Raw genomic sequence first — 27,815 nt, forward strand, 5'->3', positions numbered from 1 at the left:
GAACTCCCATTCACAATTGGTACTAAGAGAATAAAATACCTAGGAATCCAACTTACAAGGGATGTGAAGGACCTCTTCAAGGAGAACTACAAACCACTGCTCAATGAAATAAAAGAGGACACAAACAAATGGAAGAACATTCCATGTTCATGGATAGGAAGAATCAATATCATGAACATGGCCATATTGTCCAAGGTAATTCATAGATTCAATGCCATCCCCATCAAGCTACCAATGACTTTCTTCACAGAACTGGAAAAAACTACTTTAAACTTCATACAGAACCAAAAAAGAGCCTGCATAGCCAAGACAATCCTAAGCAAAAGAACAAAGCTGGAGGCATCACATTACCTGACTTCAAACTATACTACAAGGCTATAGTAACCAAAACAGCATGGTACTGGTACCAAAACAGATATACAGACCAATGGAACAGAACAGAAGCCTCAGAAATACCACCACACATCTACAAACATCTGATCTTTGACAAACCTGACAAAAACAAGAAATGGGGAAAGGATTCCCTATTTAATAAATGGTGCTGGGAAAAGTGGCTAGCCATATGTAGAAAGCTGAAACTGGATCCCTTCCTTACACCTTATACAAAAAGTAACTCAAGATAGATTAAAGACTTAAATGTAAGACCTAAAGCCATAAACACTCTAGAAGAAAACCTAGGCGATACCATTCAGGACATAGGCATGGGCAAAGACTTCATGTCTAAAACACCAAAAGCAATGGCAAAAGCAAAAATAGACAAATGGGATCTAATTAAACTAAAGTGCTTCTGCACAGCAAAAGAAACTATCATCAGAGTGAACAGGCAACCTACAGAATGGGAGAAAATTTTTGCAATCTACCCATCTGACAAAGGGCTAATATCCAGAATCTACAAAGAACTTAAACAAATTTACAGGAAAAAAACAAATAATCCCATCAAAAAGTGGGCAAAGGATATGAACAGACACTTCTCAATAGAAGACACTTACGCAGCCAACAGACACAATGAAAAAATGCTCATCACCACTGATCATCAGAGAAATACAAATCAAAACCACAGTGAGATACCATCTCATACCAGTTAGAATGGCACTCATTAAAAAGTCAGGAAACAACAGATGCTGGAGAGGATGTGGAGAAATAGGAATGCTTTTACACTGCTGGTGGGAGTGTAAATTAGTTCAACCATTGTGGAAGACAGTGTGGCGATTCCTCAAGGATCTACAACTAGAAATACCCTTTGAGCCAGTGATCCCATTATTGGGTATATACCCAAAGGATTATAAATCATGCTACTATAAGGACACATGCATACATATGTTTATTGCAGCACCATTCACAATAGCAAAGACTTGGAACCAACCCAAATGTCCATCAATGATAGACTGGATTAAGAAAATGTGGCACATATACACCATGGAATACTATGCAGCCATAAAAAAGGATGAGTTCATGTCCTTTGCAGGGACATGGATGAAGCTGGAAACCATCATTCTCAGCAAACTATCACAAGGACAGAAAACCAAGCACCACATATTCTCACTCATAGGTGGGAATTGAACAATGAGAACACATGGACACAGGGCAGGGAACATCACACACCAGGGCCTGTTGGGGAGTGGGGGGCAGAGGGAGGGATAGCATTAGGAGAAATACCTAATTTAAATGATGAGTTGATAGGTGCAGCAAGCCAACATGGCATATGTATACCTACATAACAAATGTGCACGTTGTGCACATGTACCCTAGAACTTAAAGTATAATAATAAAAAAAAAGAAGAAGAGGAGATTAGGATACAGACAGAAACATAAGGGATGACATGCACCCAGAGAAAAGATCATGCAAGAAGGCAAATATCTATAAGTTAAGCAGACAGGCCTCAGGAGAAACCAACCTGCTGACACCTTGATCTTGGAACTCCAGCCTCCAGAACTGTGAGAAAAAAAATTCTGCTGTTTAAGCCACCTAGTCTGTGGTGTTTTATTGTGGCAGCCCTAGCAAACTAATACAAAAGAATAGAGAAAAAAGGCCAATTTGAAATTTGAAGCTATTATATTGGGTCGTCAGAAGAATAACTGGCATATTTGCCTAGTTCTCAATTATTAAAGGGCTAATGATTCATTTGTGATTTCTCCAGAATAACTGTAACCCTGAACCTTCATTTCTGACTATGTAAGTAGCATCCTCCTAGGTAGCAGAATATAAATCCATACAATTCAATTGTGCGATAAACAAAAATACTGACAGAATATTTGGTGGGGGTATTTAAATATAATTTCAGTATTAGCTTTGATTTTATTTATTCATTTGATTTATTTAACCAAATATTTTTTGAGTACCCCTTCATTTGGATGGATCTTTAAAAATTGACAATATCCATGATGGACAAAAGCATAGACACTAACGGGATATGGTTTTTTTAAAGCTTTTTGAAATACTGCTCACTTGAAAGTGATAGTTTGGATGGGATTGTCCTCTGTATCCGCAAGATAACGGACATCGATAGGTTCATCTTTTTGTTCTTTGAAATCACTGCTTTCATCACAAGGGGGGAACTCACAGTGATATAGAAAACCAGAATCATAGCCACCCTAGAAAAGAGATAAGTAACATAGAAGGTGGTACTTGAATATAACACACATAAATGCATGAGAATTTTTTGATTATTTCAAATTTGAAAACATAAAATAGATGTTTTCAAACATCTACTTCTACATAATTTCTATGATTATAGATTTATTATTTCTATAAAGCATCTCCTTTATCCATTTATACACAACTATATAATTATAATAAAAACCTCATGATGATTTGTTTTCATTTGAAAGCCAATACAAGAGAGATATCACCTCTGACTCCCTATCTATAGAATTTCATTTTATTTCTTCAAGCATTATTCTGAATAATCAGGAACAAATATTAGGGTTTTGCAGTTCCTCGTTTTTACAGCTAGTTTTCAGTTTAAGGTAACTGTAAACACTGTTAATTTTCCAGAAAGGGCTATTTCAGAAAAATTTATCCATGTAGTGAGAAGATGAATGATCAACTGGAAGAGCTATATTGCTCCAACTCTAATTTCCTTATTACTGAGATTCCTTATTATAGGAAACAAATTAAGGGTCAGAACAACTTTATGAACAATAAAAGAATAAATAAGAAAGAGAAGGTAACATCATGATCACCTCTGAAAATCAAATTACTAAGTTTTCACTTTTGACAACGGCAGACTAGATTGTTTCAGCCAAACTCTCCCACTGAGAACAACCAGAACAAATTTTGTAAATGTGTTTGAAGGCATTGGCAAGCTACCAAAATAGCAAGATCCAAAAAAGAGGGAAAGCCAAAAGTGAGCCTGGCATTTGGCACTGCTTTACTCCCTGGAGCAACTGTCAAGTTCTTTTATTTATTTATTTATTTATTTATTTTTTATTATTATACTTTAAGTTCCAGGGTACATGTGCACACGTGCAGGTTTGTTACATATATGTGGCAGCTGAGAGGCTAAGAAGCTGGACAAAGCTATCTGCAGTCTCATAGAGTTATGGAGAAAGAAATAATCATTTCCAGGGTTCAAGCAGGGTCTCAAAGAGATATTTGAACACCCTCCTCATTCATAGCAGCATTATTCACAATAGCCAAAAGGTGGGAACAATCCAAGTGTCTATTTTTGTGTGTTTGTTTTGAGATGGGGTCTTACTCTGACACCCAGGCTGGAATGCAGTGGTGCCATCTCGGCTCACTGCAACTTCCACCTCCCAAGTTCAAGCAATTCTCCTGCCTCGGCCTCCCGGGTAGCTAGGATTGCAGGTGTGAGCCACTCCGCCCACCTAATTTTTTCTATTTTTAGTAGAAATGCGGTTTTGCCATGTTGGCCAGGCTGGTCTGGAACTCCTGGCCTCAAGTGATCCACCCGCCTTGACCTCCTAAAGTGCTAGGATTACAGGCGTGAGCCACCGTGCCTGGCCCCAAATGTCTATTTATGACTGAATATATAAGCAAAATACGGTACATACTTAAAGTGGAGTATTATTTGGCCTTGAAAGGAAATTCTGACATATGCTGCATCACGGATGAAACTTGGGGAAATTATCCCAAGTGAAACAAGCCAGTCATAAAGAGACAGATACTATATAATTTCACTTATTTGAGATACTTAGAGTAGTCAAAATCATAAGAAAGAAAGTAGAGTGATGGTTGCCAGGGGCTGAGAGAAGGGAAGAATCAGGAGTTATCATTTGATGGGTATGGGAGTTTCAGTGTTACAGGATGAGGAGGACGGTAGAACAGATGTTGGTGATGACGTCACAACATTGTGAATACGTTTACTACTACTGAGCTGTACACTTAAAAATGGTTAAGATGGTCAATTTTATGTTATGTGTCTTTTACTTCAATAAAAAGCAATTGGAAAAACAAACTTTAAAATAAAAGTTACGAAGCTGGAACAGAGATCAGAAAAAATAGGCTAAAGCATGGAGAAAGACAAAAAGGATGGAAAATCTTCTTGAATGATGTAAGATACATACGGAACATGAGAAGGATGTAATACACATAAAGTTAGGGTCCCAGAACAAGAGAGTGAAAAGATAGGCCAGAAGCAACACTGTGGTAGATAGTGGCTGAGAATTTTCTAAAACTGAAGAGATATGTTGAAATTTAGAGTGCTACGAACTGCAAACAAAATAAAAATGAAGAAACTACACCTTTTAACCACGCGTGTTGGCACACACCTGTAATCCCAGCTACTCGGGAAGCTAAGGCAGGAGAATCACTTGAACCTGGGAAGTAGAGGCTGTAGTGAGCTGAGATGGCACCATTGCACTCCAGCCTGGGCAACAGAGTGAGTGAGACTCTGTCTCAAAAATAAAAATAAATAAATAAATAAAATCACCTCTAAAAGAATAGTAAAAGAATGTATAACTAATAATCTAGTAGAGGAAGAAAACTGTGGAAAAAATTACCTAATCACTCAATAGAAGGTAAAAAAAAGGGAAAGAAAATAAATTTAGAATGAGTGTGACAAATAGAAATAATTAGTAAGATAGTAGATTTAAACTAAAATATATCAGTAATTACATTAAATATAAATGAACATAGTACTTTTTAAAAAGACAAATATAATCCTATAGGATTCTTTTAAGCCTAACCATATACTGTTTACAAGAGACCTACTTTCGATATAAGGGTATCAAATAGTAAAGGAAAGAGAAGAATCCTTAATAACATCGAGGTTTTGGCATAGTAACTAAGTGGATGATTGTCTCATTTACTGAGATGGAGATGGAGCAGGTTTGTATGGGACATGTATGGTTTAAAAGTAATGTCTTGGACAGGTTAATTTTGAGGTGCCAAGGAGCATTGTCAAGTTGGATATACAAGTCTAAGTGGAGGGGAGAGGTCAGGACTAGAAATAAATATTTGAGATTCACTGGAAGATAAGTGATATTTAAAGCCATGAGACTGTGGTTATCTTAGCAAGAAAGAGGGGGCCCAAGGCCACACTCTGGAGTATTTCAAACTTCAAAGCTTGTTCTGCACATGAGAAGCCAGCAAAAGAGGCTGAAATGGAATGGTCAGAAGAGCGTAATGTCTTAGAAGCCAAGAGAAGAAAGCATTTGAGAAGTATGAGGGGTCAACTCTGTTAAATGTTCCAAAAAGTCAAATGGACAGAGAATTGACCTCTGAGCTTGTCATCATTAGTGAAGTGATGGAGATATCCCAACTGGAATGGGTTGAAGATCAAATAGAAGGTGAATAAGTTAAGCCAATGATTACAGATGATTCTTTCAATAACTTTTTATGTAACAGAGCAAGGGGGGAAAAGGAAAGAGAGGTTAAGGAAATAAAATTAAGATTAGTACTAAAGCATGTTTGTATGCTCATGATAATAACTGAATAGAAAAGACAGAAACTGATGATACAGGAGACCAAGTGGTTTATCTCAGGAGCAAAATTTTTGAGAAAATGAGAAGGGATGGGATCAAGGAGCCATTGGGAACAGTGTCCTTGGAGAGTTGCAGGAGACTGTTCTCCAATTATAACAATAGGCAAAGCAGACAAAAGGAATATAGATCCCTATAGGGTGTTACATCTAATTGAGACAAGAAAAGGAAATTCCATCTGCTTTTATTTTTTTCTGTGAAATGTGAGATGAGGTTATCATTGAAGAGTAAGAGAAGGTACAAAATGCTTGAGGGGAGAAGAAAGACTTAATGTAATAATTTGGAAAGTGAATATGGCTGGGCAGTAGAATTGGCCTGCAGTGTGAGTATTGATTTGAGAACTGCAGTCATTACTTCAAAATGAAACTGGTTTTTCTTCACCATTTGTTTGGCTGCAGGCACAGAGTTGTCAAATTGTTGACTCAAGCTTTGCTACCTCTGTTAACTATGTTTTTAACCTTGTTCACCAGTGTAGCTTAATGGTTAAGGGCATGAACTCTGGAGCCAGATTGCTTGAGTCCAGATCCTAGTTTCACTTCTCATTAGTTATATGGCCTCGGATAAAATGCCTAACATTTCCATGCCTTGGTTTCTTCATATATAAAATGCAAAAAAAACCAGCACTTATTTTATAGTTGGTTAAGTAAATTACTTAGAAAAATACCTGATACAGAATAAGTAAGTTGTCATATTCAGCAAATGAAAATAAAGGACATCTATTAAATTTAAATTTCAGACAAACAAAAAAATATATATATTTTTTGAGACGGAGTCTTGCTCTGTCACCAGGCTGGAGTGTAGTGGCACAATCTCGGCTCACTGAAACCTTCACCTCCCGGGTTCAAGCGATTCCCCTGCCTTGGCCTCCCAAGTAGCTGGGACTACAGGCACCTGCTACCATGCTCGGCTAATGTTTTGTATTTTAGTAGACACAGGGTTTCACCATGTTGGCGAGAATGGTCTTGATCTTCTGACCTCGTGATCCACCCGCCTCGGCCTCCCAAAGTGCTGAGATTACAGGTGTGAGCCACTGCACCCAGCCAAAAATAATTTTTAGTGTAAGTATGTACTATGTAATTTTACTTGGAAACCCTAAGAGTAAGCACTAAATATGCGTGGAGTTTTCTGTTTGTGTTTTGTTGTTGTTGTTTGAGATGGGATCTCACTATATTACACAGGCTGGTCTCGAACTCTTGGGCTCAAGCAATCTTCCCAATCTTCCCAATTATGTTTGTTAAATAATGAGTAATTTTTGCATCTATATTTCCAGGACACTGGAAATTTATTGCATTGTGTTACATTAATTGTTTCTGTACCTCTTTCCCTCAAATGAAGACTTCCTGAAGGGAGGAACCATGTTTTCTTTATCCCTTTATCCTTTGAACTCCATACAATAGTAGCCATTTACAATTGTTTTATAAAACACAGAAGACAGGCAGAAAGGGTAGAGGAACTAATAAATGATGTCCTATGATGTCTCCAATGCTATTTTCTATCCTTCTTTCTCCTTGCCTCCTTAGTAATACAAAAGTTACATTTCTAGGAAAAGTTGAGGAGGGAAAAAGTCAACACTCATCACTCCTTACAGCAATAGTCCTTGGCTAGTCAGTGTCCTGGCCTGGCTAAAGACCTAGGACCAGGGATGAATTAGTAATGATCTTCCACACACACTTTTATGAAATTATTTTTGGTGGAGGGAACTGAAAATTGTGACAAAATTATAATGAAGGAAATCTTGCTTTGCAGTAGATCAATAGAATATTTCAAGCAAATAGTAAAAAATGTATAATTGGAGGATATACTCCTACAGCCTTGTGATGGGCCCTGGTACTTTCTTCCTAATATCCATTTTTCCCTTCTTCCTTATGAGCCAAGTTCTGGTTTTGTTCAGGGTGGCAATTAGACCATCTAAAAACACTTATCTTCCTAGACTTGCATATGACCCCACAGCATAGTTGTAGATAATGAGAAGTAAGAAAAGTCTACTGGATAGTACTGCCATGAAAGCTATTCTTTTCAAAATTAAAAAACAACAGTCTTGGTTGGAAAAACCCCTAGCCTTTTGCCTTTCTACGCTTGATCCTTCTCCTCTTTGACCTGCCTGGAACATGTATGATTGACAAGCAGATAATAGATAATCTATAATCTATAGATTTATCTGTACAATTATCTGCACAAGAAGACATATAAAAGAGATGTTAAGATTATTTAAAAACAATTATATCCCACATTCATTCATCAAAACTCACGACTTCAATAGTATTTAATAAATGAAATCTAAAAAAAAAATAGATAAATGAAATCTTAACATAAGAGTAAGAAAGAATGAAGTTACAATAACTATAAACTATATTGAAATATGATTGAGGTAAAAATTATTACATTGTTACTTACCAAAGAAACCCAGAACTTCCCTGGCTCTGAGTAAAATCCACAGAGGATGGGAGAGGGGGTTGACGGAATAAATATTTCAGGTAATGGCTCTTCTTCCTCCTCCTCCTCCTCTTCCTCCTCTTCCTCCTCCTGAAATTCTTTTTCTCCATCTTCTCCCATCTCTGCTGCTAGCTTGTTCCTCCTTTCTTCCCTTATTTTCTCCTTCAACTCCCTTTGTCTCTCCCTCTTTTCAATTTCTATTAATCTCTTTTAAAATAAACATTAAGTAGGTATAAAAACAATTATGACTCATTCATTCATTTACACCATTAGGGATGACAATGAAAATAGAAAGAAGATACACAGCTCTGTAACAAATAATATTTAAAAATACTCACCAATGCGAGAATATATTTTTATCATTAAAACTTTTAAATCATTAGAATGACTCATTTTTGTCTTACCCCCATCAATCTTGGTTTTATAGAAATTATTTGGTCATTTTTTTCCTAATAGAGAGGCTAAATATAACTTCTCTTAGAGCCTATCACTGTTAACCCAGGAATTAGGTAGACTGAAATAGTCCACAAGGAAAGTTGCTTCCAACTTCAGTAATACTGTGAGTTTGGCCTTCATCATCTATCAATTGTCCTTTGCAAAAGCCCTCTGACACTGGTATTTTCGCCTCCCATCTTTTACCACTTCATTCTGTTCACCCCTCAGAATAATCTTCCTATTTTTTTAATTTTATTTATTATTATTATACTTTAAGTTTTAGGGTACATGTGCACAATGTGCAGGTTAGTTACATATGTATACATGTGCCATGCTGGTGCGCTGCACTCACTAACTCGTCATCTAGCATTAGGTATATCTCTCAAACTTATATGATATCATCACATCAATCCCCTCCTCACAAACTCACAATGGATCCCAGTGGTCTAAAATGAAATGTCTTGGCTGGCATTTAAGGAGCTCCATGCATTGGTCACAGACTCTTGCAACATCCTTCAACAAATTGCCTCCCTATATTTTATTGATCTATTCCTCATTTCTTGAAAACACTCACAACTCTGCGTTCTCTTGGGATGTTCTTCCAGCCTTTATTGCCATCGTCCTATTTTCACCTCTCAAAATTCCCCCTATTTTTTTTTTTCTTGAGACAGGGTCTCACTCTGTCACCTGAGCTGGAGTGCATTGGTGCAATCACAGCTCACTGCAGCCATAAACTCCCGGGCTCAAGCGATCCTCCCACCTCAGCCTCCCAAAGTGCTGGGATGACAGGCATGAGCCAATGTGCCTGGCCCCTTCCATTCTTTAGGTACTAAATGTCACTTCCATGCAGTCATCTTTGACCTCCTCCCATCCCTCTATCAGGATCTTCTCTCTTTTCCTCTGCAGACCCCTAAAATTTCCTTCTTTGCATTTTGATTTCAGTATCTATTTACTACTGCCTTCTAATAGCTGCTTTCCTACCAGATTATAAACTCCTTAAGTTCACGGCCTATGTTTTATTCTTTTGTGTATTCCGTCAGCACTTAACATAGGATATTTTATATTCTAAGGAAAGGAAATTATTATAAGATAATGCTTCAGGAATATTCCATACCAGAATCTTAGATTTGACACTTGAAAAATGGAAACATTTTATGCACATGTCTTTGATTTCATAGGAGACTACATCATGATCATCCTCTTCTTGCTTTATGGTTGGAAGTGGAGCTTCAAGAATATAGCCATTTTCACACATAATTAGTAAAGTACTTTCAGGCTAAAAAAGAAAAATTGAACATATTTACATTTAGGCAAATTTTTAAAAGCATAGTTTAAAGAGATTATAAATAAAAATATAATTACTATGTATATTAGCCATGTTTAAAACACACTTAATTCCTCACTGCAGTTATTGGTAAAAAGTCAAGTATATTAATAATTATTATATGGTCATAGTACTAATTATTGTTATATCATTAAGTGATTAAAAATTAATAATTATTAAAATTAGATTTACATTTGGTTCCTTTATAGATGCTATAACATATGTGATTCATATATGTTTTCTGATTTTCTGATGAATATATGTGGTTGTGAAATCTGTTAGCCGAAAGGACCAGATATTAAAGTTAGGACTGCCAAGGAAAGTCTGCGTGTGTGGATGGCGTAGTCAGTCCCATCCTACTTTAATGGCTCATCCTCTATCTGCCTCAGTTTAACAAACGTGGATGTTCCCAAGGCTTTTGTCTTCTTCCCTCTTCTCTCCCTCCATAAGCATTTTCTGGGAAATCTTACAACCTTCATTACCACTTACATGCAATTAAATTTCAAATTAATCTCTCCAGCCCAGACCTGTCTCTTGACTTCAAAACCATGCATTTAATCATGAATGGGAAATCTCCATCTTGATATTTACAGATACATTATTTGAAATGTTTATTCATTTGGTTATTTCATCCTACAATTATTTGTTGTGTACCTACTATGTACTCAGCATTTTCTTAAGTGGTAGGGATAAATTTGTAATAAGAAAAACATATAATATCTGCCATTATGTAGCTTACCTCCAATGGAAGCTTGTCATTTAGCAAATCAGGTAAATAAATGTAAATTTTAATTGCAGAAGTCCTGCAGAGGTGTCATAAGAACAAGTAGGTTGTATAAAGCTTTCAGAGAAGGTGGTATCTGAGCTTCAAGGTAAAAAATGTATAAATTATAATTATATAATGAGTTAAGGGAGGGTTTGAGGGAGCAAGCCCTCAAGGGAAACACCATGTGCAAAAGTCCTGTGGAACATTTGCTTTTATAAGAAAATTGTGGCTTGGATGGCATCACCTAGGGCAAAAGAACAGAATGAGAGGAGAGATTGGGAGAGCCTTAGGGAAACTTAATACTCAATGACTGAGTGAAGGAGACTGAGAAAGAATGACAAGATGTGGGAGAGGGAACCAGCAAAGCATAGTATCACAAAAGTGAAAGCGAGATGGTATTTCAAAAAGTAAGGAAAGATTGACAGGATCAAATGATGCTAAGAGGTCAAGAAAGATAAGAACTAAATGTTAAATGGATATTATTGGTGCTTTTAGAAGAGCTGATTTGGTGGAATGATGAGACTAGAAGTCAGGTAAGAGCACATAAAGGAGAGAGTGATATATAAGGAAATGGAATCTGAGAATAGTCAATCCTTCTGAGAAAGTTGGCTGATTAGAGAAATATGGTAGTAGCTAGAGGAGAATATAAGATCAAGGAAGTTATATTTTGTAAGTGGGAGAGACAAGAACATATTTAAATACTGAAGGAAACAATTCAATAAACAGGTATGATTAAATTTCTATGACAGAAAAGAGAAATAATGTAAAATATTGAAAAAAAACTGGGAGAAAGTAGAAACAAATGGGCAAGAGGCAGAATTGGCCTTAAGTAGGAAGGGAGACAGCTTCTCTATTGCAAAAGAGGGACGAGGAGCAGGTGAATACAGAGGTAAATGGGATTTTCCATTTGGTAGTGGGAAATGAAAAAGTTCCTGCCTGAGGGCTCCTGGTTTTTCTATGATGTAAGTGATGCTGAGAGTGAATTGGGAGCAAAAGGCTTGAAGCTTTGTGGAGAAGAAAAGTTCTAAAATGGTCACCATGTGTGAAAGAGGGAGTTGATAAGAGCAATGTCATAGGATTGCTGAACGATTTCATGGATTATGTCCAGGCCATTTTAATCACTAAATTATAGAGGAGCTAATCTTCATTGACATATAACTATCTCCAGCAGCCTTTGGCTGATTACTATAGGCAAATATAAATTAGTTGGGGAAATTGAGAGATGGACTTTTGCTAGATGGGTATGAAGAAAAGACAGAGGGATAAAGGAAATCAGGGCATTGGAAGAATGTTATTGATCCTTGTTTGTCTTAGTCAGTTCAGGCTTCTGTAATAGAATACCATAAACTAAGTAGCTTAAATGACAGAAATTCATTTCTCAGAGTTCTAGGAGCTTGGAAGTCCAAGATCAAGGGACTGGCAGATCCAGTATCTGATAAGGGCATTTTTCCTGCTGCATCGATGGTGGTCTTCTTGTATGCTCACAGGACAGAGAGAAGAAACTCTGGTCTCTTCATCCCCTAATAAGGAAACTAATCCCATTCACAAGGGCTCCACCCTCATGACCTAATTACCTCAAAGGCCCCACCTCCAAATACTATCACATGGGGAATTTAGGTTTCAACATATGAATTGGAGTGTCAGGAGGAGCATAAACATTCAGTCCATAGTATTATTGAAATAAAGAATTATAAATTTGAAGCTGGATATGGAAGGAAATGAAGAAAAGAGTGAACTAGTAAGTTAGGAAAAGCAAATGGTGAATGAAATACAGGTCTCTGTGTCGTGAAAGAACTACTTGGAGATAAGAGTGGCAAATAAATTGTCTCAAAAAGACAAAGGGTGAACTCAGAGTAAAGGCTAGTTTAATAGTTGACCTTTTTTAAAAATTATACTTTAAGTTCTAGGATACATGTGCAGAACGTGCAGGTTTGTTACATAGGTATACACGTGCCATGGTGGTTTGCTGCACCCATCGACCCATCATCTACATTAGGTATTTCTCCTAATGCTATCCCTCCCCTAGCCCCCAACCCCCTGCCAGGCCCCAGTGTGTGATGTTCCCCTCCCTGTGTCCATGTGTTCTCATTGTTCAACTTCCACTTATGAGTGAGAACATGTGGTGTTTGGTTTTCTGTTCCTGTGTTAGTTTGCTGAGAATGATGATTTCCAAATAGTTGACTTTTTTTTTTTCTTCTGAGACGGAGTCTTGCTCTGTCACCCAGGCTGGAGTGCAGTGGCATGATCTAAGCTCACTGCAAGCTCTGACTCATGGGTTTACACCATTCTCCTGCCTCAGCCTCCCAAGTAGGTGGGACTGCAGGTGCCCGCCACCACGCCTGGGTAATTTTTTTGTATTTTTAGTAGAGACAGAGTTCTACCGTGTTAGCCAGGATGGTCTCGATCCCCTGACCTTGTGATCCACCCACCTTGACCTCCCAAAGTGCTGGGATTACAGGTGTGAGCCACCATAACTGGCCCCAAATAGTTGACTTTTAAGCTTGAGCTCTTATAGTTGTTATGTGCTGAATTGTGTCCCTTCAGAAAAAAATTCATATATTGAAGTCCTAACCCTCAATACTTCAGAATGTGACTGATAGATCTTTGGGGATAGATCTTTGGGGATAGATCTTTAAAAGAGATAAGTTAAAATAGGGTTGTTTGGGTGGGCCCTTAATCCAATATGATTGATGTCTTTATAAGAAAAGGGGATTAAGACACAGACAACACAAACATAGAGATGACCATGTGAGAACACAGCAAGAAACAGCTGTCTGCAAGCCAAGCAGCGGTCTCATAAGAAACTAAATCTACCAACACCTTGATTTGGGGCTTCTAGCCTCCAGAATTGTAAGGAAAGAAATTATGTTGTTTAAGCCATCCACTTTGTTGTATTTTGTTATGGTAGGTCTAGCAAACAAAAACACAGTAATAAGTATCCAGTGGGTAGCTGTGAAAGTGTGTGGGCAAACTATAAAAATCATGGAAGATGAGGGAATCAAGAAGTTCAGAGTCTGATGCTGTTTGATCGATTATCCACATGGTTAATATCTAATATGGTTTGGCTGTGTCCCCACCCAAGTTTCATCTTGAATTGTAGCCCCCACAATTCCCACGTGTCATGGGAGGGACCTGGTGGAAGGTAATTGGATCATTGGGGCAGGTCTTTCCTGTGCTGTTTTCATGACAGTGAATAAGTCTCACAAGATCTGACAGATTTATAAAGAGGAGTTCCCCTGCACAAGTCTTCTTCTTGCCTGCCACCATGTAAGACATCCCTTAGCTCTTCCTTTGTCTTCCACCATGATTGTGAGGCCTTCCCAGCCATGAGGAACTGTGAGTCCATTAAACCTCTTTTTATTTATAAATTACCCAGTCTTAGGTATGTCTTTATCAGTAGTGTGAAAACAGACTAATACAATATCATTCAGAATACTTGTTTGCACTTTTACTAGAGAGAAAGACAACCATATTCTTAAAATTCAAATAAAGAAACAGGATCAACCAGGTAGTCAGAAGATGATAGCAATGTGGAAAGAAAAGATGTTATAGGTGAATGACAAGAGCCTCAAAGAAAGAGAGTTTATATTTTATGATTTTCTTTCTTTTTTAAAAAACTTCATTGTATGTGGTAAAAACAACATTTGATCTATCCCAGAGAAAGTTCCATATCACTTGAGAAGAATGTGTATTCTACTGCTGTCGGTGGACTGCTCTGAACACATCTGTTAGGGCTATTTGGCCTATGGTGTTATACAGGTCTTCTGGGGTTTTGTTTGTTTGTTTGTTTGTTTTGAGCTGGGGTCTTACTCTCACCCAGGCTGGAGGGTGGTGGTGTGACCTCAGCTCACTGAAACCTCCACCTCCCGGGTTCAAGCGATTCTCCCACCTCAGCCTCCCCAGTAGCTGGGACTATAGGCATGCCACCATAAAGCTAATTTTTGTATATTTTTTTTGGTAGAGACAGGGTTTCACCATGTTGACCAGGCTTGTCTCAAACTCCTGACCTTAGGTGATCTGCCTGCCTCAGCCTCCCAGAGTGCTGAGATTATAGGCATGAGGCACTGCGCCCTGCCTCTGTTTCTTTATTGATCTTCGATCTATATGTTTTATCCATTATTAGAAGTGGGATACTGAAATCTGCTATCATTGTATTTCTGTCTATTTCTCCCTTCATCTTTCTCAATGTTTGCTTTATATATTTAGGTGCTCTGAGGTGGGATGTATATATATTCATAATTGTTATATCTTTCTGGTGGACTTATCTTTTATTATTATAAGATGTTATTCTTTGTATCTTATGATAGTTTTTTATGTAAAGTCTATTTTGTCAGATATAAATAGAGCAATCCCTGCTCATGTTTGGTTACCATTTGCATGGAATGTCTTTTTTCATCTCTTCACTTTCAACCAAGTTGGGTCTTATTTTTTTATTCATTCAGCTTCTCTATGTCTTTAGATTGTGGAGTTTAATCCATATACATTTAAAATAATTATTGAAAGGGAAGGATTTACTATTGTTGGCTTGTTCATTATTTCCTATTAGTCTGTAGGTCTTTTGTCTGTCTTTTGTCTATTGCTGTCTTCTTTTGTGTTTTGTCATTTAAGGCAAAGAAGATCAAGTTCAAAAGCATATTACATGAAACAGTGAAGAACAAAGAAGATACAGAGGAAGAGATGCCTAGGTTGTACAATCAGTAAGTCTTCCTGAACTACTGAAGGGCAAGGTGGTTAGAGGCGGGGACAAGACTAGAATAGGGAGGAGGCAGAGCAAGATGGCTGATTAGAAGCCTCCACCAATTGACCTCCCCACAGGAACACCAAATTTAACAACTATCTACACACACACAAAAACACCTTGCTAAGAATCAAAAATCAGGTGAGTGATGACAATACTTGGTTTTAACTTTATATCACTGAAAGAGGCACTGCAGAGGGTAGGAAAGACAGTCTTGAATTGCTGACACCACTCTGGTGGCTTGTGGCATGAAGAGATAATCTGGGTACTTGGGGGAAGGACAGAGCAATAACTGTGAGACTGCATCAGAACACAGTGCTGCCTGTCACAACAGAAAGCAGCTTTGGGCAGAACTCAGCCAGTGCCCACAGACAGAGTATTTAGACCAGCCTGAGTCAGATGGGAATGGTTCAGCCCAGTAGTCAGAACCTGAGTTCTGGTAAGCCTCACCACCATAGCCTAAAGTGCTCTGCGATCCTAAATAAACTTGAAAGGCAGTCTAGGCCATAAGGACTGCAATTCCTAGACAAGTCCTGGTGCTGTACTGGGCTCAGAGCCAGTGGATTTTGGAGGGCATGCAATATAGTGAGACACCAGCCTGGGTGGCCAAGAGAGTGTCTGTGCCACCTCTTGCCCAACCCCAGGCAGCACAGCTCGCAGCTCTGGGAGATAATTCTCCCATCTGCTTAAGGAGAGGAGGGGGAAAAATAAAGAGGACTTGGTCTTGCAACTTGGATACCAGCTAAGCCACAGTAGGTAGGGCACCAGGAAGAGTTGTGAGGCCCCTATTCCAGGCCCTAGGTCCCAGATGATATCTCCAGACACACCCTGGGACAGCAGGGAACCCATCTCCTTGAAGAGAAGGACTCAATCCTGGCAGGATTCATCACCTGCTGACTAAAGAGCGCTTGGGCCCCGAATAATCAACAGTGAGGGCCAGGTAGTACACACTGTGGGCCTTGGATGAGACTCTGGGACAAGCTGGTTTTAAGTATGACCCAGCACATTCCCAACTGTGGTGGCTATGAGGAAGGACTCCTTCTGCTTGAGAAGTAAGGAGAGGGAAGAGTCAAGGGTATTTTGTCTTGCAGTTTAGGTACCAGCTTGGGCACAGTGGAATAGAGCACTAAGTGGGCACCTGGGGCTCCCAATTTCAAGCCTTAGCTCTTGGACACCATTTCTGGTCCTGGGCCAGAGGAAAGCCCACTGTCCTGAAGGGAAAGACTCAGGACTGGCAGCATTCACCACAAGCTGACTGAAGAGCCCTTGGGCCTTGAGTGAGAATCAGCAATAGCCAAGGAGTACTTGCCACAGGTCTGGGGTAGTGGCAACCTTGGAAAGAGACTTCTCTGCTTGTGGAAAAGGGAGGGAAGAATGGGAAGGACTGCATTTCATAGTTGGAGTGCCAGTTCAGCCACAGTAGAATAGAAAGAACACCAGGCAAATTCCTAAGGTTTCTGACTCCAGGCCCTGACTCCCAGACAGCATCCCAGAACCTGCCTGACGATCTCACCACCCTGAAGGGAATACAAGCCTGGCTGGCTTCACCACCTGCTGATTGTAGAGACCTAGGGACTTGAGCAAACATAGGCAGTAGCCAGGGAGTGGTTACCACAGGCCTTGGGCAAGACCCAGTGCTATTCTGGCTTCAGGACTGACCCAGCACAGTCCCAGTTGTGGGGACTTGCTTATTAGTTTGTTTATAAAATCAGTGTTAAGTTGTCATCAGTTAAAATAACAGGTTATAAGATATTATTTGCAATCCTGATAGTAACTTCAATGAAAAAAACATACAATGGATACACAAGAAATTTAAAACATACCACCAGAGAAAATCACCATCACTAAAACGTAGATAAGAAGGAAGGAGAGAAGAAAGAGAAGACCACAAATCAACCAGAAAACAAATAACAAAATGGCAAAAGTAAGTCCTTACTTATCGACAATAGCATTGAAAGTAAATGGACTAAACTCTCTAAACAAAAGAAATGAGATGGCTGAATGGATTTAAAAAACAAGACTCAGTGATCTGTTGCCTACAAGAAACACACCTCATCTATAAAGACACATATAGACTGAAAGTAAAGGAACAGAAAGATGTTCCATGCAAACAGAAATCAAAATAGAGTAGAAATAATTACACTTACATCAGACAAAAATAGATTTTAAGACATAGAAGGTCATTATATAATGATAAAGGGGTCAATTCAGTAAAAGGATATAACAATTGTAAATATATATGCATCCAATGCTGGAGAACTCAGATATATAAGCCAAATATTATTAGAGCTAAAGAAAGAGATCAACCCCAATACAACAATAGCTGGAGACTCTAACACCCAACTGTCAACACTGGACAGATCATCCAGGCAGAAAATGAACAAGGAAACATTGGACTTAATCTGCACTATAGACCAAATTGACCTAATAGATATTTATAGAACTTTTTATCCAATGGCTGCAGAATACACATTATTCTCCTCAGCATATGGATAATTCTTAAGAACAGACCATATGTTAGTCCACAAAACAAGTCTTAAAACATTCCAAAAATTGAAATTATATCTAGTATCTTCTCTGACCACAATGGAATAAAATTAGAAATCAATAAAAAGGAATTTTGGAGACTACATGAACTCACAGGAATTAAACAATATGTTCCTGAATGACCAGTGGGTCAATGAAGAAATTAAGAAGAAAATTTAAAAATGTCTTGAAACAAATGACAGTAGAAACACAACATACCAAAACCTATGGTATACGGTGAAAGCAGTACTAAGAGAAAAGTTTATAGCTATAAGCAACTACATCAAAAAAGATAGAAAAACCTCAAATAACTAATGACATATCTTAAAGAACTAAAAAAGCAAGTGCAAACCAAACCCAAAATTAGTAGAAGAAAATAAATGAAAAAGATCAGAACAAAATTAAATGAAATTGAAAGAAAACAAAAGATCGACAAATTAAAAAGTTGTTTTTTTCAAAAGATAAATTGACAAACCTTTAGCCAGACTAACAAAAAAAGAGAGAGAAGCCTAAAATATATGAAATCAAAGATGAAAAAGGAGACATTACAACTGATACCACAGAAATTCAAAGGATCAGTAGAGGCTACTATGAGCAACTTTATGCAAGTAAATTTTAAAACCTTGAAGAAATAGTAAAATTCCTAGACACATACAACCTACCAAGACTGAACCATGAAGAAATTCAAAACGTGAACAGACCAATTATGAGTAATGAGATCAAAGCCATAATAAAAAAATTCTCCTAGCAAAGAAAAGCCTGGGACCCAATGGCTTCACTGTTGAATTCTACCAAACATTTAAGAATACCAATCGTGCTCAAACTATTATGAAAAATGAGGAGGAGGGAATACTTCCAAACTCATTCAACAAGACCAGTACTACCCTAATACCAAAGCCAGACAAAGGCACATCATAAAAAGAAAACTATAGGCCACTATCACAGATGAATATTGATGCAAAACCTCAACAAAATACTAGCAAACTGAATTCAACAACACATTAAAAAGATCATTCATCATGGCCAAGTGGGAATTATCCCAGGGATGCAAGGATGGTTCAACATATGCAAATCAATCAATGTGGTACATCATATCAACAGAATGAAGGACAAAAATCACACCATCATTTCAATTGATGCTGAAAATGCACTTGATAAAATTCAACATCCCATCATGATAAAAATTCTCAAAAGACTGGATAGAGAAGGAATATACCTCAACACAATAAAACCCATATATGACAGACCTATAGCTAGTATCATACTGAATGAAGAAATACAGAAAGCCTTTCCTCTAAGATCTGAAACACAACAAAGATGCCCACTGTTACTGCTGTTATTCAACATAGTACAGGAAGTTCTAGATAGAGCAATCAGATAAGAAAGAAATAAAGGGCATCCAAACTAGAAAGAAAGAAGTCAAATTATCCTTGTTTGCAGATTATATGATCTTATATTTGGTAAAATCTAAAGACGCCACCAAAAAACTATTAGAACTGGTAAACAAATTCGGTAAAGTTGCAGGATACAAAATCAACACACAAAAATCAATAGCATTTCTATACACCAACAGCAAACAATCTGAAAAAGAAATCAAAAAAGTAATCACACTTATAATAGCTACAAATAAAATAAAATACATAGAGATTAACTTAACCAAAGAAGTGAAAGATTTCTACAATGACAACTATAAAATATGGATGAAAGAAATTGAAGAGGACACAAAAAAGGAAAGATATTCCATATTCATAGATTGGAAGCATCAATATTGTTAAAATGTCCATAGTATCTAAAGCAATCTACAAATTCAATGCAATCCCTATCAAAATAGCAATCACATTCTTCATACACATAGAAAAAAAATCCTAAAATTTATACAGAATCACAAAAGACTCAGAATAGACAAAGCTATGCTGAGCAGAAAGAACAAAGCTGGAGAAATCACATTAGCTGACTTCAAGTTATACTACAGAGATACAGGAACCAAAACAGCATGGTACTGACATAAAAACAGAAACACAGACCAATAGAAAGAATACAGAATGCAGAAACAAATCCATACATCTACGATGAGCTCATTTTTGACAAAGATGCCAAGAACATACATTGCACAAAGAGCAGTCTCTTTAATAAACAGTTCTGGAAAAACTGGATATCCATATGCAGAAGAATAAAATGACCCCTATCTCTTGCTATATACAAAAATCAAATCAAAATGGATTAAAGACTTAAACTTAAGACCTCAAAACTATGAAACAATTAAAAGAAAACATTGGGGAAACTCTCCAGGACATTTGACTGGGCAAAGATTTCTTGAATAACACCCCACAAGCACAGGCAACCAAAGCGAAAATGGACAAATGGAATCACATCAACTTAAAAACCTTCTGCGCAGCAAAGGAAGCCATCAATAAAGTGAAGAGAATTTCTTTTAATTCTCTTCATAAAGTGAATTAAATTCTCTAAATAAAGTGAAGAATATTTCTCTCACAGAATGAGAGAAAATATTTGCAAATTATCCATCTGACAAGGAATTAATAACCAGAATATATAAGGAGCCCAAACAACTCTATGGGGGAAAAAAATCTACTAATCCAATTTTAAAATTGGGAAAAGTTCTGAAGAGACATTTCTGAAAAGAAGGCATGAGAATGGCAAACAGGTATATGAAAAGGTGCTCAACATCACTAATCATCAGAGAAATGCAAATAAAAACTATGATATATCATCTCATTCCTGTTAAAATGGCTTTTTTCCAAAAGACAGGCAATGCCAAATGCTGGCAAGAATGTGGAGTAAATTATACTGTTGGTAGGAATGTAAATTAGTACAACCACTATGGAGAACAGTTTGGGGTTCCTCAAAAAAACTAAAAATGGAGCTAACATATGATCCAGCAATCCCACTGCTAGGTATATACCCAAAAGAAAGGAAATCAGTATATTGAAGGAAATCAGTACATCTGTACTCCCATGTTTATTGCATCACTATTCACAATAGCCAAGATTTGAAAGCAACCTAAGTATCCCTCAACAGATGAATGGATAAAGAAAATGTAGTACATATACACAATGTGTACTCTTCAGCCATAAAAAAGAATGAAATCCTATGATTTGCAACAACCTGGATGGAACTGGAGGTTATTAAGTTAAGTGAAAAAAGCCAGGTACAGAAAGACAAACATCACATGGTCTCCCTTACTTGTGAGCTAACAATGAAAACAACTGAACTCATAGAGATGGCGAGTAGAATGATGGTTACCAGCGGCTTAGAAAGGTGGTGGGTGTGGTGGGGGGTGGGGTGCAAATTGGGGATGGTATATGAGTAAGAAAAAACACATAGAATGAATAAGATATGGTATTTATTAGCACAACTGGGAGAGTATAGTCAATAATAATTTATTGCACATGTCAAAATAACTAAAAGAGTATGAGTGGATTGTTTGTAACACAAAGGATAAATGCTTGAGGTGATGGATATCCCATTTACCCTCATATGATTATTATGCATTATATGCCTTATCAAAATATCTCATGTACCCCATAAATACATATATCTACCATGTATCCACAAAAATTACAAATAATAATAATAAAGACCAGAATAACTCTCAAGATTCTGGCTTTAGTGACAGGGAAAATGAAGTCCAAGAATAATACGGGAGGAAGAACATGTCTTAGAGAAACTATAATGAACTCCATTTAGATACCTCAAAATTGTCTTCACAAAAATAAAAGATCACCAAGTTCTGTCAATTCTCTCTTCTAAATATCTCTTGTCTGCACAGTCTTTCACGCTCTAGTCACATCACAGCTGCCCAATAGATCCACCTGCCCCTGACCTGGCTCCCTTGTATCTTCTCCACACTGCTGCCAAAGTGAACATGGTAGTAGCCATGGCAGACAGAATGGCTCTGCGTGTACATGGGACGCACCCTCACCAGAACCACCCAAAGCCATCAGGCAGAAGCTTAATACGTTATGCTCAGATATGAGATCTGATAATTCAGCTGGTAAGGGCTAAGACCTATTGTAATTCGGACAATTAAAGTCTGTAGCAGGTCAGTTACATACAGTAATTTACTTTTTACTTTAGTAATTTGCAAATGACATTAGAAATACAAGTGCTAGCAAGCAGCACTGCCCAAAATGACTTTTAAATTATGCTGAGTGATTTGGTCTTGTACGTTACAGGATGTTTGTCCCCTCCAAATCTCATGTTGAAATTTGATCTCTAATGTTAGACATGGGGCCTAATGGGAGGTGTTTGGGTCTTGCGGGTGGATGCCTCATGAATAGATTGATGATTTCCCTAGGTGGGGAAGGGGGTGGGTTCTTGTTCTATTCATTCCCAGGAGAGCTGGTTATTAAAAAGAGCCTGGCACCTCCCCACTCCCTCTTTTGTTTGTTTGTTTGTGATAGGGTCTCACTCTTGACACCCAAGCTGGATGGAGTGCAGTGGCACGATCTTGGCACACTGCAGCCTCAAGCGATCCTCCCACCTCAACCTCCCAAGTAGCTGGGACTAGAGGCATGCACCACCATACCTGGCTAATTTTTGTATTTTTTGTAGAGACAGGGTTTCACTATGTTGCCCAAGCTTGTCTCAACTGCTGCACTCAAGTGATTTACTTGCCTTGGCCTCCCAAAGTGCTGGGATTACAGGCGTGAGCCACTGCGCCTGATCTCCCCACTCTCCCTCTTGCTTCCTCTCTCACCACATGATCTCTATACAGGTTAACTCCTTTTCACCTTCTGACATGACTACAAGCCCGTGAGGCCCTCACCAGAAGAAGATGCTGGCACCATGCTTCTCGTATAGCCTGCAAAGCCATGAGCCAAATTGCCCAGCCTCAAGTATTCCTTTATAGCCATACAAATAAACTAAAAATTATTTTTAATTTTTTTAAACTTATTTTGAAATAAGTATAGATTTACAGGAAGTTGAAAAGATAGTAAAGAGAGGTATCACATACCCTTCACTCAGTTTCTACCACTGGTTACATGTTATGCAACTATACACAACCACCCAGGACATTGACATTAGTATAGAATGTGTGTACAGCTCTACAGCATTTTTCATATGTATAGATTTATGTAAGCATCATGACAATTAAGACACAAAACTATACCATCACCACAAAGGTCTCCTTCAAGCTACTTCTTTAATGTCACACCTACTCCCCTCCCACTCACCACCCCAACCCCTGCCAAATGTTGGTTGATCTTTTTAACTTTGTATCTAGGGAAGTGAATGAAGGATGCACATAATATTATATGTTGTGATATAAACATTCATGCTTTCTCACAGAGCTTCCTTTGCAGCTATCACTCCCCTCACCTGAACCATCTGTACCTATCTCTTATTCATTTGGTCATATCCTACCAATTTCTCAAAATCAAGGTACAATAATACAAAATAATAACTTAATTTTAACTTCTTCCTTTCTTGATAGTTCCCTGCTCTAAATTCACAACACACATTCTCTATACCAGGGGTGTCCAATCTTTTTGCTTCCCTGGGCCACACTGCAAAAAGAAGAATTGTCTTGGCCCACACATAAAATACACTAACACTAACAACAGCTGACGAGCTAAAAAAAAAAATTGCAAAATATCTCATAAAGTTTTAAGAAAGTTTACGAATTTGTGTTGCGCCTCATTCAAAGCCCACATGCATGCAGCCCACAGGCTATGGGATGGACAAGCTTGGTCTACACCATTGATATTTTAGTCACCAATTCCTTTGTGAAACCTTATTATTCAATGATAAGGTATATTTAACTTTTTAAATGTATAGTTTTTTCTCCTTGAGAGACTACTTTGTACTGCTTATTTAATCCACCACAGTGCCTAGAAAATATAGAAACAATGAGTATTTGTTGACTAACTTCAAAAAGCATTTTGTAGATAATACTAATATATTTTATGGCCCTTTTATTTAGAAAAGCTTAAAGTGGATTACCAACGTTACTCCAATAATCCTGATGGCACTTCTATGCAATTCATCAGTATTATCATCTTGGCACCTGGCACAGCACTTGGTTTAGACAGTCAATCAATATTTAGATGACTGAATTCTCATATGCTCACATTTAGTAAAACTGGAGACATTAAAAGAGATTAGTAATCAATACCGAATTACCAATTGCTAAGAAAGAAGAAATAAAAGGATAGAAGAGAAAATAGATGTGGATTGAGGGCAGAGGAGAAGTAAAGAGATAAAGATGAGGAAAAGTACATTCAGACCTTAGAATTCAGCTTCTGATTGTTAGAGAGACTGACTGATCCAGGTGAAAGCATTTTGACATGCCGTGCCTGTGGCCAAAAGTCCCGTTGGAGCAAAGCCTGATATAACCCTGGTTTTTGAGAGAAGATCATGGTCAACTAATAAGCCCATGGAAGAGAAAGGAGGCAGTGAGGAGAGAGCAAGGCTCCTGAGTGATGCTCTACGGGCCAACCCCAGCAGCAGCCACCTGAGCTTTCTGTTGCCGCATCCCTGACCCTCACTGCAGGAACCAGGAGTGGGCTAAAAATTCCACCTGCTATTTTCTATCTACAAGATAGTTTCACTATGTAGTAATTGAGATTCAAACAGGAAGACAAATAATAATGACTTACATGAGACATGGGAGACCACATTAACTGGCACACAGGTCCAGGAGTATTAATATAACCAATTGGCTTATAATCCCTTTCCACTTCAAAGAAGAAAACAGTTTGATCTTTACTCTAAGGAAAAAGAGACACACCGACAAAATACGTATTACTATGAAATCTAGTCTATAGATCACAAAAAAGCATTTAATAACATAATGCTATCTCTATCTACAATGGTCATATATCCCAGATTATTCTAGGAGAATTCTTATTTCTAAAACTTGCTCAATTTTCCCCATTAGAACATTTGGAAAACCATGTGTTTCAGTATGTGGTTCTGAAAATATGATCACCATACTTTCAGAAATTCACACAAAAAAATTATACCATGAATATGCTCACCTATTAGTGCATAAAGAATTTACACAGTTATTCTCTTCATTTATGGCAATTCTATATAAGAACATAACTATGCTGAATAAAATACTGATTATAAATAATACAACTAGCATGGTCCCCAGTTGAAATTTTCAATTCACCTAAAATAAGCATTAGAATTCAATTTGTAAGAATATTTTTAAGTGTTATTCACATGCTCCAGCTCTCTTCTGATTAAAAAGAGGGTTATTCACAGACTATGCTGAAAGAATATGACTACAAAGAAAGCAAAATGTGAATATATTGATAGAAAATGAATTTCAGTAAATAAGACATGATGAAGTAGGAAGACTTATAAGGCAATTTAACTATAAAATTTCAACAAGAAAAGAAAGGAAATGTACTGCTTACCCCTGTGGCTAAAATTTCCCCATCACGTTCATAAGCTAAAGCAGTGACACAAGCAGTATGGGGTTTGAAAACCTGTTTCAATTGAATATCAGCATCCAAAATTTTCTTCCGTCCCGCAAAAATCGTGAGCCCTTTTGGATCATAAAGTTCAAGAATTCGAACAACTCCATCTTCAAATCCTACAATAATTTGTGCTCCAGTGAAGTTTACCTTGGAGAAAATTAAAGATAAGGGACCTGAAATTAGTTAAATTGAGAAAGTTGTACTATATAACAGATATTTTATTTAGACTCAGGTAATTTAATATTGGCTGCCCATTGGCAATTCCTTATACCACTTTCTGGTAACCTCTATCCATTCCAGCATAGTTCCTTATAACCAATGACCACAGGAAGGATAAACAACGTTAATTCAAACACTGAATAAACAAACAGCAGAGTGTCTGCCTACCACATGCTAAGCACCTATCATCAGCAACTCAGTGGTGAATATAAACCGACTCAGTGCTTGGTTTCACAGAGTTTTGGTCTAGTGAAAGGTGCAGACATTAATCACATAAATGAGTGTGAAATTGTGAACTGAAATAAGTGCTAAAAGAAAGAAATGTATTCTCTGAGAGCATGTAACAAAGAAGGCTGACCTCGACTTATGGCTTCCCTAAGAAAGAGATGGTGGAGCTGATAACAAAAGGATGCTCAGGAATTAGCTAGGTACAGGAAGGTGGCACAAGCACTCCTAAGAGAGAATTTAACTTGTGCAGAAGTCCTGTGGCAGGAAATAACAGAACTCAAGAAAAAGTTATAGTCTGACTAGAGTAAGAGAACAATGTTTCCTCAGGAGGCTGGAGAGGAAGAGAGGCAGGCAGCAGATCATAAAATGGCTTCCATGTCACAATAAGAAAAGCCTTCATCCCAGAGCAGTGGAAAGCCATCAAAGTGTTTTTAGTTGGGTTCCAGGGGGAAGTGGTAGTGACATGGTCAGATTTGCTCTTTTTAAAATGACATCCTAGCTGCAGTATGGAAAATAGATATGAGGTGGTTTGGATAGGATGCTGGGAGAACTTTTGAAAGATCCTTTAAGATGGCTTCTACACTTCAGGGGAACTATTGGTCTGAGGTAATGTAGTGAAGATGAGGGATATGAACATATTTTAGGAAGAGGTGTAATGGCCCTACTTGGTATTACTGGATATGGGGAATGAAGCAGAGGGAGGAGTCAAGGATGACTGATAATGGCACTAACTGTGACAGAAAACACTGGAAGGGAGCCAGGTGTGTGTGTGGTTTGTAGTTGCTATTGTTGATTTAGAGAGAGGGATGATTGGGGATGTGCAGAAGATCATGGACTTCGTTTTGGAAACATGGAGTTCGAGGTCCCCTTGAGATTTTAAAATAAAGATATCATAGCCTGCAGCTTAGAGGAAAAGTCTCAGCTAGACATGTAAACCTACCAATGTTGGAATGTACCAAATCTACTGTCTTGGAAGAGCCTGGGCATCCTGTAGAGCTCAGTGACCATCAGTTATGAGAATTTAGGGAATAAAAAAGCTGTACACCATTCAACTTCAGTTGAATGTTGTTTATCCAATAAAAATTTACTAAGTGTCTAAATGTACCAGTAACTATAGAGGCACTGGAGATGCAAAGAAGAATAAGGCATGGTTGTCACCATGAAAAACAGTCTAGTGGGAAGACAATAAAGCACATAATCTTAGTATGCTCTGATAAATGCTGTAAGAGATATACACACAAGCACTAAGGGGAAGAAAATCACAGAGGAAGGAGGCCCTAACTCTACTTGAAGGTAGATTCATGGAGGGCTATGCAGAGATGATGTCTGACCTGAGCTGAGTCATAAAAACTGATGTGTAGCCTTCCAGAAAGGTAAGGGGGTATGGAGAAGGGACATTTTAATTGTAGCTTAAAATCCATATGATCATTACTCGAATATAAGCCTAAAAAAGGAAACATGCTGTGAACATTACACGATCATCTGAATAAACAATTCAATTACCTGGATTGTAGTTTTAAGACTTCAGTTAAGAGTGTAACTAGATTAGGATAGTGAGTGAGCTAGGTCTGCCAATCCAAATGCTCTGTCATTTCTACTTACTCTAGCCTCATCATGAAGATGGCTCTCTTCCCTGGACTAAGTTCTCTTTCTGATCTTGATCCCATCATGAAATTCCCCCTAATTCCAATTATATCCAAATTTACTTTTAGCCTGGAATATTTTCTCTTTAATTTCAACCCAAAATAGTAA

General features: G+C 37.8%; 1 protein-coding gene across 7 annotated transcripts in view; it reads right to left on the reverse strand.

Moving 5' to 3' along the window:
• Window positions 1-27,815, reverse strand: part of CFAP44 (cilia and flagella associated protein 44) — a 155,304-nt gene that overhangs the window by 81,429 nt on the left and 46,060 nt on the right. For 5 of the 7 annotated variants that reach the window (XR_010111448.1, XM_063602499.1, XM_003825105.6 and 2 more), the window contains 5 exons: window positions 25,554-25,763; window positions 24,786-24,896; window positions 9,926-10,087; window positions 8,338-8,583; window positions 2,447-2,592 (listed from right to left, as the gene is read on the reverse strand). Coding sequence is in view for 6 of the 7 variants with exons in the window: in XM_063602499.1 (XP_063458569.1) it covers window positions 2,447-2,592; window positions 8,338-8,583; window positions 9,926-10,087; window positions 24,786-24,896; window positions 25,554-25,763 (875 nt within the window). In the remaining variant the exon portion in view is untranslated. The remainder of the gene's footprint in view (window positions 1-2,446; window positions 2,593-8,337; window positions 8,584-9,925; window positions 10,088-24,785; window positions 24,897-25,553; window positions 25,764-27,815) is intronic. The other 2 variants (XM_063602503.1, XM_063602502.1) reach the window with 1 other exon arrangement.

This window comes from Pan paniscus, chromosome 2 (genome assembly GCF_029289425.2).
Source record: "Pan paniscus chromosome 2, NHGRI_mPanPan1-v2.0_pri, whole genome shotgun sequence".
NCBI lineage: Eukaryota > Metazoa > Chordata > Mammalia > Primates > Hominidae > Pan > Pan paniscus.